At 36.9% G+C, this 17116-nt stretch overlaps 1 protein-coding gene and 1 pseudogene across 1 annotated transcript; both read left to right on the top strand.

The window, feature by feature from the left end:
• Positions 1–1522: 1522 nt before the first annotated feature.
• Positions 1523–2701, top strand: LOC114292939 (protein FAR1-RELATED SEQUENCE 5 pseudogene; annotated as a pseudogene).
• Positions 2702–13027: 10326 nt separating this feature from the next.
• On the top strand, positions 13028–15475 carry LOC145812818 (uncharacterized). Its single transcript, XM_082908044.1, has 3 exons — positions 13028–13520; positions 14151–14522; positions 14916–15475. The coding sequence occupies exons 1-3, from the start codon at positions 13028–13030 to the stop codon at positions 15473–15475; spliced, it is 1425 nt and encodes a 474-aa protein (XP_082764170.1).
• The last annotated feature ends 1641 nt before the right edge of the window (positions 15476–17116 follow it).

The following is a 17116-nucleotide window of genomic DNA, read 5'->3' on the forward strand; positions in this document are numbered from 1 at the left end:
ATTCGTGGGTCACTGGTATTGCTTCAAACATTGACATTTGCTTTACATTGGTTGAAATCTGGTTAGTCTATGATTTTGCTCATATTTTCTTTACATTGGTTGTAATCTTCTTGGTCCATAACAAGATTTTGGTATTTTTGTATTGATGCATTGTATGTGTTTGTTGAAAGTCCACATAGAAAGAATATGTAGAATTTCTGAGGCCAAGATGCTCTGTGTTTGTGTTAGAATTTCTGAAGCAGAATCCAATAGTATATCCAAGGAACCATTGTCTCTATGACTATGAACCCCTCACCATTCTTCTTCTTGTTTGGTTCTGATCCCATCTAACTTGTTTGTTTCCATCTTGACAATTGCTAAATGAACCAAAGTCTATATAGAATTCTATGACCACATTTTTTGTCATTTTCTGAACATTCATTGAACAAAATCTGTTACCCATTATGAAATTTTTTTTTTTTGTTTACATACGTATCCATTATGAATTTTGTTTTTTGAACAGAATATGTTATCCATTATTTTCTTTACATATGTGTTTTTTTGTTTTTGTTTTTTGTTTACATACGTATCCATTATGAATTTTGTTTTTTGAACAGAATGTATTATTCATTATTTTCTTTACATATGTGACCACATTTTTTGTCATTTTCTGAACATTCATTGAACAAAATCTGTTACCCATTATGAATTTTTTTTTTTGTTTACATACGTATCCATTATGAATTTTGTTTTTTGAACAGAATATGTTATCCATTATTTTCTTTACATATGTGTTTTTTTGTTTTTGTTTTTTGTTTACATACGTATCCATTATGAATTTTGTTTTTTGAACAGAATGTGTTATTCATTATTTTCTTTACATATGTGACCACATTTTTTGTCATTTTCTGAACATTCATTGAACAAAATTTGTTACCCATTATGAATTTTTTTTTTTGGTTTACATACGTATCCATTATGAATTTTGTTTTTTGAACAGAATATGTTATCCATTATTTTATTTACATATGTGTTTTTTTGTTTTTATTTTTTGTTTACATACGTATCCACTATGAATTTTGTTTTTTGAACAGAATGTGTTATTCATTATTTTCTTTACATATGTGTTTTTTTGTTTTTCTTGCTCTGTTTCATTATGAATTTTTCATGCCAATTATTTGTTGTTTTCTTGCTCTATTTTGTTTCATTGTGAATTTTCCATGGATTATTGAAACCTTCTCAAGCTTAACATTATTGGTTTGTTATTCATTGTGAAGCTGTTATCCATTTTCTTATTGAGAGGCCCATTTTCTTCAAATAACGGATGGAAGGTTCAAACAATCCTAGTCAGGAAGGTGAAGAACCCGAGAGTGGTGAAGTTGAAGAACCAAAGCAGGGGATGTGTTTTACTTCAAAGTAAGAAGTGTATGCATTTTATGCAAAATATGCGAAGCACTTTGGATTTGCTATAGCTTATGGAACACAAAATTATGATAATGATGGGAAACTAAAATACTTTGGAATTGAATGTACTCGAGCAAGGATGAGAAGAAAAAGATCGGAAGTGAACCCGCTAGAACCATCTTTGTCATCTAAAAATGATTGTAAAGCAAAAGTAAGAGGGAGTCTACAGAAGGATGGAACATTTAAGTTGACAACCGTTGTGCTGGAGCATACTCACGACTTGGTTCCTAGTGACTCACGGCATTTTGCAATGAATAAGAGAATTCTAACTCCTGTGAAAAGAAGATTAGAAATAAATGATGAGGCAGGGATAGGAGTGGCTAGGAATTTTCATTCTATGGTTGTTGAAGCGGGGGGATTTGAGGCATTAACATTTGACGAACGAGATGCCAGGAATCACATTAACAAGGCTAGAAGATTGAGGCTTGGAGTAGGAGATGCCGAATCAGTTGCGTTTTATTTTCATAGGATGCAACAACAAAATTCGAACTTCTACTCTGAAATGGACTTTGATGGAGAAGGACGCTTGCGGAACTTATTTTGGGCAGATGCAAGGAGTAGGGCAGCTTATAAAGCATTTGGAGATGTTGTCACATTTGACACAACCTATCTGACAAACAAATATGACATGCCGTTTGCTCCATTTGTAGGAGTTAATCACCATGGGCAGTCAATTTTGTTTGGTTATGGGTTGTTATGTAATGAGAACACTGAGACATTTGTATGGCTATTCAGAGCTTGGTTAAGTTGCATGTCAGACACTCCTCCGAATGCTATAATAACTGACCAGTGCAAAGCTATGCAAAATGCTATACAAATTGTCTTCCCACAAGCTCGACATCGTTGGTGTTTATGGCATATACTGAAGAAAATTTCGAAAAAATTGAGAGCCTGTTCACAATATGAATCCATAAAGTTTGCTTTGCAAAAGGCAGTTTATGAGTCTTTCACAAAAAATGAATTTGATGAAGAATGGCAAGCAATGATTGCAAAGTTTGGTCTACATGATAACGATTGGTTGGGGGGATTGTATGATGAGCGACATAGGTGGATCCCTGCCTATGTGAAAGACATGTTTTGGGCTGGTATGTCAACCACACAACGAAGTGAGAGTATGAATGCATTTTTTGATGGATATGTCAACTCGAAAACTACTTTAAAGCAATTTGTTGAGCAGTATGACAATGCCTTACGAAGTAAGGTGGAGAAGAGACCAAAGCAGATTTTAAATCTCGAAACAAATTGTATGATTGCCTAACGATGTATGCTTTTGAGAAGCAATTTCATGCAGCATACACAAACACAAAATTTAAAGAGGTTCAAGTAGAAATGAAACGATTATTGTATTGTCATGCGACTCTTGTGGAAGAGAAAGGATCAATTTGTACTTATCATGTAAAAGAGGCTATTCCAGTTGGTGAGCAAATGAAGAAAGTGGAATTTGTTGTGTACTGTAATTCCATTGAATGCGACATCCAATGCATGTGTCGGTGGTTTGAATTTAGGAACATCATGTGTGCCCATTCACTTAGTGTGCTCCTTGAGAGGTCCACATATGAGGTTCCGGATAAGTACATTGTGCAGAGGTGGAGAAAAGATTTGGAAAGAGGGTACACATGCATTCCTACCACATACACTACATATGGGGTTGTTCTGAATGCAAAGGTACATGATAACTACCACAAGACAATGGATGAAATTATAGAAATTGCTTCCAACGATGATGCTAAGCACAAAGTCATTCAACTTGGGTTAATAGAAATCAAGGATAGAGTGAGACAGGTTGAGGCCGGTTGTGCGAGTAATTTGCCACCTTCTACTAGTAGTGTCCCACATTCTACTAGTACTGTCCAACCTTCTAATACTTCCCCCAAAACTCAGGCCGGTCGTAGTTCTACAAATGCAAGCATGACTCACAAGGTGCTTAGTCCTATGGTTGCTCGCCGAAGAGGTCGTCCATGTACAAAACGGAAAGTTAGCAAAGTGGATGAAATAGTAAATCGGTTGAAGGGGAAGAATAAAAGGGCATCAAAAGTACAGGTAAAATTTTTATTTTGTTTGATATGTAAATCTCAGAATTTTGTTTACTTCAATCACTCACCAATGTGTGTTCCTATAGGGTCGTAAGTTGAATTTTGCTTCTATGGATGGAATGCAAGCGAGTCCGTGTATTGATGGCACACAGGAGAGTATGTACGTACCGGTATGTTTTAAACATATGACATGAAATTTTTTTTCCTTATTTTCATTTGTAGATATATTTGTGAATTTCTTCATATTATTTACTTTGTCATTGAATAGGCACAAGGTAGCCCAATGCAAATGGTGGATAATATTGGAAGCGGATCTGTTAGTCGTTCACGAATGGTCACCAATATAAACAGTCAAAGTGGACCAATTGGTTCAAAATTTATTGAGTTGAATATAGATGTGGATCCAAATGCCCCTTTCTATTTCTAGTTTTTTAGTAGTTATTGTAAGACTTTGTTTTGTAAACGTTCAATCAAGTCTCATATAGTTTAAAGTGATTTTGGATCCAATCAAGTCTCATATGGGGCTGTTTTGTCAAGTTCTGTTACAGGTCTGAGCATAGCTTCCTGGTTGGTACTTTTCTACTTTGCTGAGCATCTGCTGCACTGCTATACTTTGATCCTCATCTGCTATGCTGCCTATTGTTCTGCTGTGCTGCTATAGGCTTTGTTCTGCTGTGTTCTGTGCTGCTGCGGATCTGTTGTGCTGTGTTGCTATATGCTTTGTTCTGCTGTGTTATGTTGTGTTGCTGCTGCGGATCTGTTGTGCTGTGTTGCGTTGTGCTGTCTCATATTGTGCTGTGCTATGTTGTGTTTAGGTTCCCTATTGAACAGCTTGTTTTCTTGCTAGATAAATGTTTTTAGAACAATGAATTTTTTGGGGAAAGGTTGAATGCATAATCTCTTTTTAATGCATTTCCTATTTTTAGGTGCTGTGAATTTTTTAGTATGAATGCATTTCCTCTTTATTGGTTACTTGCTCTTGGCCTGTGCATGTTTGGCTGTTATTCTGGGTTTTTGGCTTGAGAATGATGCAAATTTTTTGGACCATTCTGCATGTCTTGAGCCAATTGGTGAGTGTCATTGTGGTCCAAGGATCCAATACAAGTTGAATGAGTATTATTTGATGTTTGAATGTTAAATACATAATTGGTGCATCATGTATGGAGATTGGAAGAATGATTGTTTAATGTTAACAAACATAATTGAGCATTGTCAAAATTGTGTATGTGACTAACCTTATTCAGAGTTACTACATCATGCAGATTGTTTGATATAGGAGGCAAACTTAGAAACAAAGCAGATTGTTGTCCAGCATTCTTTAAGGGTACAAGTTCTTGGCATCTCTCTTTCTATCTCTGTAAATTCACAGAACTTGATCCACATAGCCCACCCAGGAGCACTGAGATTAGATTAGAAAATAATAATGAAATGAAGGTGGCATTACCTATGATTTTTAGATTGTATTAGAACAAAATCCAAAACAACTTCAAAACTCCTACCATCTGCCTCTTCTACATATCACTCAAATATGATTCATGATAATAATAACAGATGATTGAAGTTAGATGTGATGATCATTGATTAGAGGCACAATAATATATAAATTAAATATCACACCATAATATATAAATTAAATCCTTCACATATTAAATTGGTTTTTCAGAATCTTTTTGTTTACACCATTTTTTCCTTTCTTTATTTCAGAATTTCAGTTAAAAAATAAGACAAGGCGGCCTCTAAGCTACTTCCTTGAGCATATAACCCAAAAGGAGAAGAACACAAAACCAGCACAATAACATTTACAACCAACCAAAAACTCCATTGTTGCTTTGCCATAGAAGGTTCAATTCCTTACAAAACCAGCATAATAACTTGTACACCCAAATGTATAAGTTTACGACATTCATTTTAACATTAAACAAATTACAAGCATTAGCATGTTAAAACCAGTACACACTATGCTTGCCATTGTAAGGAATTTCATAGTTCCTACATTTGCCTCAAGCTGCTCCAATCTTCGCTCCAATCTTCGCTCCAATTTGTCCAAAGCTTCATAGTTTCTTTCAGCATCATTCTTCCAGTCATCTTCATTGTTCCTCTGACTAGGATTAGGCCTCCATTGGATATCCGCTGCATTGCCATGTTGGCTAGTAGGCGCCCACCATGCAAAGAAATCGCATTTGCCATCTGTACACTTGAAATAAAGCCTCCCTGGATTTTTCACTGAGTTCGATATCTTAACGGCTGTTTTTTTCTCACATTTGCAACGTCGATTTTCAAAAAGGCGACCATCATTGCTTGAACTAGTCGAGGTGTAAGCCATTGACATGTTACTCCTAACAGTAGCATTTTCATAAATAAGTAGTACATTAGTCATCAAAAACAAAAACAAAAACAACAATAATAATGTGAAATGGCCCATGGAAGCACAAAACATTTCATTGAGGCATTTTATTATACACTTTCAATTCTCACACATGCCTTCAATTCATCATTTCAATAGGTTGATTTTTCTTCCAAAAACACAACACATTTCAACATGTTGAAGCATTACTAACAAGTTTACATTTTTTTTTACATACTGAATTTTATCATTCATTTTCTTACATGAATGAGAGGTCCATTTTCTTACATGAATGAGAGGTCCATTACTAACAAGTCTACTGGACCTCTTTGTAGACAACTTGTCACGACCCAAACCCGGCCCTATGGGTTTAGCACCGTAACCGGCCAGTAATCCGGGATTACCGAAGGCCTGCAGAACAGTAATACAGTAAAACAGAGTACAGGGCCTGGCGGAAGCCAATACAGTAAGTAAATAGTGTCCATTGAGCTGTGACAGTCTGTATGCCAAAAAGATTTTTCATGCATTCATGCATACACAAACAGTACAGTCTATACAGAATTTACAGTCACACAGTACGGGGACCTAATCCCCTGATAACAGTACGGTAAGCAGTCAGTGTATACAGAACAGTTAGACAGTATGAAGACAGGCGGGGGAAAACAAACAAAACACCCCCAAGCCATAGCATGGCAACTCGGAACCTCGCAGTGAGGCACAAAGGCTGGCTTGACAAAACTGGAGTTACCCTGACGCTCCTAGCTCCGATCTGGTGCCTGTACACCTACATATATATATATATGAGCAGTGAGCTAAAGCCCAGTGAATAACATAAAGCGTAAAGGGGTTTAGAATGAATGTCCTTACAGTAATGAAAACAGTTCAATTCAATCAGTATTTCAGTTGTTTAGTACAGTAAACAGTCATATGTGGTACATCCATTAGCATAACAGTGACAGTAGGTCTTAAAAGACCGAACAGTAATGATGGCCATCAGTCAGTAAACAGTAGTGGTTCCAACAAGGGAACCGACAGAGATCTCTGTAACAGTAACAGTAAACAGTAGGTGCTAAGGATGCCACAACACAGTTCAGAATATAGGACATACATTCATTCAGTTAACAGTAATCAGTTCAGAAAGCAGTACAGTTCAGTTCAGTATTCAAAAGATATCAGTTGAACATATCTTTACACAATTGTTACTCACAGAGTTCTGGGCTACAGTATGCTAGAGCGTGTCTCCCCAGTTGCCAACCCTACACAGTTCACAGGTTGAACACACACTAAGCTACACAGTTGGGAAATATCATAACTTAATCCCTAATTTGCCTTGGTGTGTTCTACAACGATATCCTCATCTAAATGTCTTAAACTAGGCCTAAGAATGCCTAGGATGGGATGAGGATGCAAAAATACACTTAGAAAACATTTCGCAAAGTTTGCTGAAACTAGGAGCCTCGCTCGAGCGGGACTTTCTCCGCTCGAGCGTAAGTCCAAAATCAAAGGCTTCGCTCGAGCGAGGAATCCTTCGCTCGAGCGGTCTGCAAAACAGTAAAAATACTGGATGCTGAGATTTTGCGCGCGATGGTCGCTCGAGCGGAGCCCTGGACAAAGGTGCTCGCTCGAGCGGGTAATCCTTCGCTCGAGCGAGGAATCCAAATCTGGAATTTCCAGATCTGCCTCCCAAGCTCAAACCAAGCATTCTACCACTCCAAACTCGACCTCTTGGGCCCAAATTCTGGAAAACATAACTAAATTCAATGTATAACAAGTTTCAAAGCTCAATTTATGAATTCAAGCCCCAAAGGTGAGTCAATTAAAACCATATTCAAACCCATTTTCAAACCAATTTCAAGAACAATATGAACATGCAACATGCATGATCTCAAATCATTTTCAAAGCTTTAATGCTGTTTCAAAAGAGCTCAAACCTTCAAAAACAAGATGAACTCATGGAGTATGACCAAAAGATGGACATGCATGTGAGGAAACATGGACTACAACCTCAAAACTTCAATATATGTACATGCATGCAACAATTAAGTTTCAATTCAACAACAGTGAACCAAAACATGATTTAGTTCTACAATGAAGCATGAATCATGCAAGAACTAGCTCAATGGCAACAATAAGAAGGTGAGTTTCCTACCTTAGTCTTGTATTCAAGGTTTAGGAGCTCAAATATGTTATCTACTCTTCAACAATTCTTCAATTAGCAAGCAAACCCAAGATGGAAGACAAGTTCTCTCACTCTCTCCCTCTCATGGTCGGCTAAGCTCAAGAGAAATGGCTGATGGAAATGTTTTGAGTCAAGTATGCAAGGCTCTAGCATCACTAGGTAGTGGGCCACTAAGGGTGGCAATATGGTAAATAAACCAAACTCTTTAATTAGCTTATTTTAATCTAATTTAATCATACCTAATCAGTTTTCAGATTATTATACCATAAAATCACATTAATTCTGAGGATCGTGGAACATCAATCGGTTTCTAATTCGGCCGCCGATATGGCCTTCAATTAGCAGTTTAAACATATAAGCATGAACAGATAATCATACAGTCAAACAGATAGAATGCAATCTAACTAACATATACTCAATCAATTCGGTTTCCAATTTCAGTCAGTCAGTTCAGTACTTTAATCAGTTCAATTATCAGTCATAATCAATTCAGTTTAACGGTAATCGATGGTTATCGGTAATCAATCAGTCATAAGTCGGTAAACAGTATGAGGGTTGTTACACAACTCCACTATTAACAAGTCCAAAACAAGAAGTAATGGGCATGGAAAGAAAATCCATGTACCAAAATTCACAATGAAACAAAACTTGGAAGAAAACAGAGCAAGAAAATTCATGTACCAAAATTCATGTACCAAGAACTCTACTGTTAAGCTTGGAAGAAAACAGAGCAAGAAAATTCATGTACCAAAATTCACAATGAATAAAATTTGGGTATCTACGGCTTGATCAGAACATATAATACGGTTATCGAAAATTCATCGATAACGGGAGGATTTTCAATAATGGGAGGAACATATATTATTTTGGTAGGGAGGATTTAAAAATATGTTCGATAAGTATGTTCTGAGCAAGAAAATCCTACCAAAATAATGGGAGGATTTAAAAATGCAAATTTTTTTGAAAAATCACACAACTACGTCGCTCGAAAAGGATTAATAAAAATCAAAAATCAAAAAATCTGACCTTTTCTTGCTTGTCAATGGAGGAGATTTGGGGATCTAGGGCTTAGGAACGGAGAAGATTTGGGTATCTACGACTTGGGTAAACAAAGTTTCGTCGTCGAAAAACGCCTACAGACCTCCACCGCCGGCTGATGGGTTGGCTAAATTCAGGGCCGAATCAGTTTATGGGTTTCAATAGAGAGAGATGGAAGCTTCATTTTCGGGTTTGAGGCTTGTTAATGGGTTTGTGGGGTTGAATACCGTAAAGTAGAAGAGAGGGAGCGTGAATCACACGCGTCGAGGCATTCGCGCCTCACTTTGTCGAGGCACCAATCTTTTTCCTAAGTTCAATTTCAATAATTCGAACTGTTCACATTTTAAGATTTGTTGAGTATATTATACCTGTTAAAAATCAAGTTGATCGGATATTATAAAGCATGTGTTCGGATCATCAAACTAAAAACTATTTTTTTTTTAAATTTAATAAACAGTTTTCCGAACACATGCTTTCTGATATCCGATCAACTTGATTTTTTACAGGTATGATATAATCAACAAATCTTAAAATGTGAACGGTTCGTATTATCGAAATTGGGCCTAAAAGTAAGCCTAATAACCTAACAAGTATGAAGTCAAAGAGGAAACTCAATGAGTGATCCTGATTCGTCTAAACCGACGCTTGGGCTTGTGACTTGTTTGGCACATATTTAGTTTCTTATTGATTTTTTTGGTCTCTTGGTTTGTTTCTTTATATTTTCCTCCGATAAAACTAAAAATAAAAAAAAAAACATTTAGGACAACCCTCAATATTACATTATTGCATTTTAAACATCGAGGTTTAGGATTTGGAGAAATTAAAGAAAAGTAAAAAATTTATAGGGTTATGGATGGGCTAAACACCTAAGTATCGCTTCCGTCCATACTCTTATTTTTTATATTTTTGTATATTTCATTTTTTGAGTTCTATTTTAGGTTCACAGTGATAATTTAAACAGTTTATATTAAAATCACACAATAAAAACTGCCTGCGTAAAAAATTAACTTCATTTGACATCGATGAATATATAAACAAATTTTTTGTTTTATAAAAAGGTTTAAGTTTAAACTTATAATTACTATTTATTTTAAAAAATAAAATGTAATTTATTGATATCTAGTGATATCTGATAAAATTAATTTTTTTACATAACACATATAAATTATTAGAATTATGAAATGACCGACTTAGTTTGTCAATATAAAAGTAGAATAGAGCATAAAAAATAAAAGGGTAAATTACAAACATACTTCTGAGATTTTACTTAAATTATAAATTATTCCCGTGATTTTAGAAATTATATTATGCCTCATAAGGTTTCTAATTTCAAAACAAATAGGCTCTTTTATTAATAAATCATGAAGTTAATTAATAGTTTTTAATAATGTTAAAATTTTATTTCAATTAATAATTCAAATAATTTTATTATTGCATAAGTGAACAATTAAAAATTTTATTTTTTTAATTAATTCTGATAAATAAAAAATTCTAATAAAGAGATATTTGTAATTTTTCAAATCACAATGAGTAATTTAGTGTATTTATAATTTACCCAAAATAAAATATCAAAAAATATAAAGTATAAAGGTATGAAGAAACTAAAAACCAGTACTTACTCTCTCTCTCTCTCTAGAATGAGTGACCCAACGAATTGCAACACAGACTCAGTTACGAAATCCCAAGAGGAAGAAGATCATTTGATCAGAAGCATTAAAAAGATCAAAAGCCAAGAAGATACAGGTGAAGCAAGCATGGATATTGCTGAAATCCCTAGCTTGTCCTCTCACCAATTAACCGAGCATGAATCGCAAGCCACTGCAAAGCATCCTCTGATAACGGAGGGCCAGAAGTTAAAATCGTTCAAGGAAGCTCTAGCAGCCCCCAAAAATAATGATTTCTACTTTGATGAGACTATGGATCAAATTTCGATAGATAAGGAAGATGATGAGGGAGACACCTACATCCATGAAGGAAATCTTCCCTAGACCCACCAGGGTATCTCACAGGTACAAATTCCTAAGAAATTGCTGGAGTAGATTCGAAAACCTTGGACTAATACTCTAATAGTTCGACTTCTGGGTAAAAGCATCGGATACAAACTGCTCTATACAAGAGTTAAAATATTATGGGGCCTACAAGATGAATTCAATGCCATAGATCTAGGCAACAATGATTTCTTATTCAAATTCTCATCCAAGGATGACTGTGCTAAAGTTTATCCAGGAAGACCGTGCGTCATTATGGACCACTACCTAACAGTGCGCAAATGGCAGCCTGACTTTAAGGCGTCGGAAGCCTTTGAAACCTCTACCGCTGTGTGGGTTAGGTTTCCGGAGCTTCCGATAGAATATTTTCAAGAGAAGATGCTCTATGCAATAGCCAGACAGATTGGTAAACCCTTAAAAATTGATATGACCATAACCATGGCTACCAGAGGTCGCTTTGCTTGGGTGTGCATTGAAGTGGATTTGAGCAAACCATTATGTCCCAGATTCATATTAGGTAAGAAAAGTTACAATATAGAATATGAATCCATCCACTCATTCTGTTTTTACAGTGGAAGGGTCGATCATCGCAAAGAACTGTGCAAATATCAAGCGGCGAATCACAAACCACAAGAGGCCCACCGAAGTAGGCCGCCGACAGAGGAACGTTAACTAGCCGTTACAGGGAATATGGATCAAACTACAACGACTACCTCTGGTACCAACGGCAACCTGCAACATACGAACAGAGAAAATGATACATATGGACCTTGGATGATGGTCACTAAGAGATCTTGGGAGGTCACGATTCATAGAAAGGCCCAACCATCTGGGTCAAGCCCAAACACAAACAGGTTCACAAAATTAGGTAAAGGAGTCCAACAATAAGAGGCCCACGGTAGAGGGAAGAAAACTACAAGATTGGGCCTAGATAAAGAAGCATGCAATCCTCACTTTCAAACCCAAGTTGGGTCAAGCAAGACCAAAACAGCTAATCCACAAGCTCTCAACCCACAACAATCTGACATGAATCAAAAACAAATCCATAGCCAACCAGAACAGTCTCCACCTAAAGCTAATAAAACTAAAGACAAGGACTCTCTGTCCCAGGCAACCCGTAGTCAACAACCTAGTGTTCAGCTGACTGCCAACCTCAGTCCTTTGGGAAAAGAAATTGAAACCCCAAAAATATTAATGGCTGAATCATCTGGGGAAGTACCTTCAAACCAAACATCTCACCCACCTTCATCAGATCTCTTACCTAGAAGCAGAGATGTACTCTCAACTCCCAAACACAGAAAACTGCCTGATCCAGGAATCCATCATAGAGACCGAAGAAATCCCACGGCCGGAGGTCTTAATACATAGGATGAAGAATCACCCTCTGAGCCTAATGTTAGATCAAGGGAGAGAAGCAATTCACCTCATCACTACGGTATGGTGGATCGAACAACTACGGTTGAGAATAGAGCCAAACTGGTCATCCAGAGTGGAGCCATCAACTCACTTAGTTCAGATGGCATCAATGAGATCAAGGGACCAAGATCATAGAAGGATTAGAAGCATCCTTACAAGTTTGGCTACTGACCTCCTCCATGATTACCCTGTTATGAATTCTCTCAATATGATGTTTTGAAACTGCCGAGGGACAGGCAACAATGCCTTTAAACGCAACATGAGGGAGCTTCTCAGCACTCACAAACCAACTATACTAATACTCATGGAAACTAAAATCCCTTACAGTGCTATGGGCAATTTCTTCAATAACTTGGGGTTCACTGTTGCAACCATAGTGGACCCAATAGGAAGAGCATGAGGAATTTGGCTACTATGAGACACTGACCAAGTCAACATCAGAGCATCTCATGCTACGAATCAAGTTATCCAAGCTACCATACATAAGGAGGACTATGAGGAATGGATCCTATCAGCTGTATATGCTAGCCCAAACTCATCTCAAAGGGAGGAACTATGGGTCAACCTTGAAGAGACTGCTAAAACCATGGAGAAACCTTGGCTAGTTGTAGGGGACTTTAACAACTTCACCAACCAAAATGAAAGAATAAGCTATTCTCAAACTTACAACCATAGCAGAGCTCAAAAATTCATAAAGAGAATCAACAATTGCAACCTCATTGACCTCGGGAGTATCGACCCCAGACTCACCTGGACAAACAATAGAAAAAGCTTGGCTAACACCATGGAGCGGCTGGACAGAGCCATAAGCAATGACAAATGGAGAGCCCTTTTTCCAGAAGGCACTGTGAGGACTCTACCCCGCACCTACTCAGACCACTCTCCACTGGTTGTACTTACCCAAGGTATGCACTCCTCTAATCCTAAAAACAGGCCTTTTAGATTCGAAGCTTCATGGCTTTGTCACCCGAATTTTTCTGATGTTGTCTTGAATTCTTGGGCTAACATGAACTCTAATCTTATGGAAGCTATCAAAGAGTTTACCAATAATGTGCAAACTTGGAATAAGGAAGTCTTTGGTAATGTCTACAGAAGGAAAAGATCTCTCTTAGCTCGTATATAATGCATCCAAAAATTCCAAACCCATAATTATTCCCATAATCTTTTCCTGCTTGAACAAGATCTCATCAAACAATATAATTCCACCATTTTTTAGGAAGAACTTATCTGGTTTCAAAAACCTAGAGTCAAGTGGATCACCTTGGGTGATCAAAATACCAATTTTTTCTACATATCCACCCTTAATAAACGCAAGAAATTGAAAATCAATTTACTTATGAATGATACTGGTAACTGGCTTGTTAATTTTGATGAAATCAAAAATCATATCCTTCATCATTTTAGGGAGTGATTTAACCCAGGGGGGAGTATTATTTTGGATAATTGGGGGAATATCAATAACACCTGGTTTACTAGAGAGGACAATAAGAGCCTGCAAGCTCCCATTTCCAATCATGAGATTTGGCTAGCCATTAAAAGCATAAAAGCCTTCAAAGCGCCCGGGTCTGATAGCTTACAAGCTATTTTTTATCACCAAAATTAGAGCATAGTGGGCCCCTCTATGTGTTATTTTGTCAAACATTATTTTTCTACCAATACCATTCCCAAAGAGATCAATGAAACTCTAATTGTTCTGATTCCAAAACTAGACAATCCTGAAAACATTAAGCAATTTAGGCCCATAAGTCTGTGCAATGTGACTTACAAGACTATCACCAAACTCATTGTCAACAGAATTAGACCTTTGCTTCCTGATCTCATTAGCCCCAACCAGAGTAGCTTCATCCCTGGTAGAACTACCACTGACAATATTATCATAACTCAAGAAATTATTCACACCCTCAGGAATAAGAAGGGCAAATCTGGTGGTATGGTGCTTAAGATTGACCTTGAGAAAGCCAATGATCGTATATCCTGGAATTTTATTCACCACACACTTAAGGAATTTAACTTGAACCCTGATTGGATTAATCTCATCATGAATTGTGTTATTTCTGTTAATTCTTCTAGCCTTTGGAATGGTGAGCGTCTTCCTAGCATTAATATTGGAAGGGGTCTTAGACAAGGGGACCCCTTATCCCCTTACTTGTTTGTGCTTTGCATGGAGAACCTTTCTAACATGATTAGACTCAAAACCTAGAATGGAGTTTGGAAAGGTCTTAAGGCTGCCAACCATAGCACCCCTATCTCTCATCTCTTTTTTGCTGATGACCTTATATTATTTGCTAAAGCTAACAGAATAAACTGTGATTGCATCATGGAAGTTTTGACTGAATTTTGTGATATTTCTGGACAAAAAATTAATCTTCACAAGTCAAAACTGTTTGTTTCCCCTAACTTTCCCAGGAGTGAGGCCCTTCCCCCTAGCTACCAATGTGGTATACTTCTTACTAATGATCTTGGCAAATATCTAGGTACCCCTCATCTTCATAGTAGACTTAACAGAAACCATGTTAAAGACATCATTGCTAAACTTACTAACAGGTTGTCTGGTTGGAAAGCTATAAATCTTTCTCTATCTAGCAGAATTACTCTTGTGAAATCAGTTACTTTAGTTATCCCTAACCATCTTATGCAAACTATGGAAATTCCTAGAAATATTTGTGACAAAATAGATAATTTAAACAGGAACTTCACTTGGGGCAGTACTGACACTGCCAGAAAAGTCCATCTTATGAATTGGAATCAAGTTTGCAAAAGTAAGAAACAAGGTGGGTTGGGCATCAGGAAAACTAGAGAGCAAAACTCTGCTTTAATTTCTAAACTAGGTTGGAAAATTGCTAGCAATGCTGAGAACCTTTGGTGTAATGTCCTCAAATCTAAATATCTTCAACATCATTCCATTTCCAACTGGCCCATAAAGAGGAATGCATCTCATACTTGGAAGAGTATAATTAAAAACAAGGAGGTCTTAGAGGCTAATATCAAATGGAATGTAGGGAATGAGAAGAACATTGCACTCTGGACTGATTAGTGGTGTGGCACTCAACCTTTGTGTAACACTAATCAAAGCTCTAATATTGACTATAACACGATATTTAGTTCTATTCTTGATGAAGAAGGGAATTGGGATCTGACCACAATCCAGCACCTCATCTCACTACAGGACAATGATAACATCCTTAGTATCTACAGATCAAGATTTGTGACTTTCATGGACACTCCAACTTGGCAAAGAACCACAAATGATAACTTCTCTACATTTGCAGCCTACAATGCTCTTACTAAACAAGATGAAAATGAAGTTGATTAGCACTAGATATGGCAAATGAAAGCCCCTCAAAAGCTTAAAACCTTTCTTTGGTTAGCCATGTATGGTGGACTTCTTACAAACCAGATGAGACTCACAAGAAAACTTATTGATTCTGATATCTGCCACAGATGCCAAAGTCACAGAGAAGACATGATACATTTGCTTGGAGGTTGCCCCAAAGCTAAAGCCATATGGCTTCAGTTGAAAGGTCTCCATTGGTAGATCATAGAAGACAACAAGTCACTAGCTGAATGGCTCAAATCCAACTTGAAATGTAAAGGAAAGATAACTGATCTCCAATGGCCAACAACTTTCTTAACAGTTATCTGGAACATATGGAAAGATAGGAATAAGGAGGTGTTTGACAATCAAATTCAACCTGCCCATGTCAGTACAAAAAGAATCCTCCAACAGGCCAAATAAATACATGAAACATTTCAAAACCCCCTTAATTCTAATTACTTAGAACTAAGACTAATTGATTGGTCTGCTCTTTTTGCAGGGAAACTAAAACTGAACACAGATGGAAGTTCTAAAGGTAATCCAGGTTAGTCCGGTTATAGAGGATTGTTGAGGGATGGAACAGGTACCTGGCTGTGGGGCTACCATGAATACCTAGGAAACTGCACAAGATTGGAAGTTGAACTTTGGGGACTTTACAAAGGTCTCACAATCATCATGCAAAAAGGACTGGCCAACATAGAGCTGGAGACAGATTCCCAGCTTGCCATGAAGCTAATTCAGGATGAAGCTGAAAGTTCATCCCCCTATAGAGCACTGATTGAGGACGCCAATTTCATGTTGAAGAGATGCAAGTGTAGCATCAAATATATCCCAAGAGAAGCAAATCAATGTGCAGATGCACTTGCCAACATTGGAGTCAACCAATCTGAGCACCTGGTGTTCCTTGATGACCCTCCTAGCTCTATGTCTTCTCTTCTGATTGCAAACATAGTTTCTTCTAGTGTAGCTAGGGTCTGATGGCCTTTGTTTGATTATTTGTTTGTACCTAAACTCTGTTACTTTATTCTTTTTTCACTTGAATCAAAAAAAAGAAAAAAAAAAAGAAAAAAAAAAGAAGAAACTAAAAACCGGTTCAAAGTTATTCTCATGCTTTTGATTAGAGTATAACTCCACGGTCCAACCAAGCGAACCAAATAGGGTTTCGTTCAAAAAGTATTAGAGACCTCAAAAATTCTATTAAAAGTTTTATCAAATGTCTCACGTGTGACGTGGGACTCACATAGGACCTATTTGTGTGGGTCCCACACCCATGTGAGACATTTGATAAATTTTTTGAAATTTCTAACATTTTTTTTTCGTTTCTATTTCGCTTAATCAAAATAGTTATGCTAGAGATTT

This window comes from Camellia sinensis, chromosome 15 (genome assembly GCF_055761805.1).
Source record: "Camellia sinensis isolate YWXY chromosome 15, ASM5576180v1, whole genome shotgun sequence".
NCBI lineage: Eukaryota > Viridiplantae > Streptophyta > Magnoliopsida > Ericales > Theaceae > Camellia > Camellia sinensis.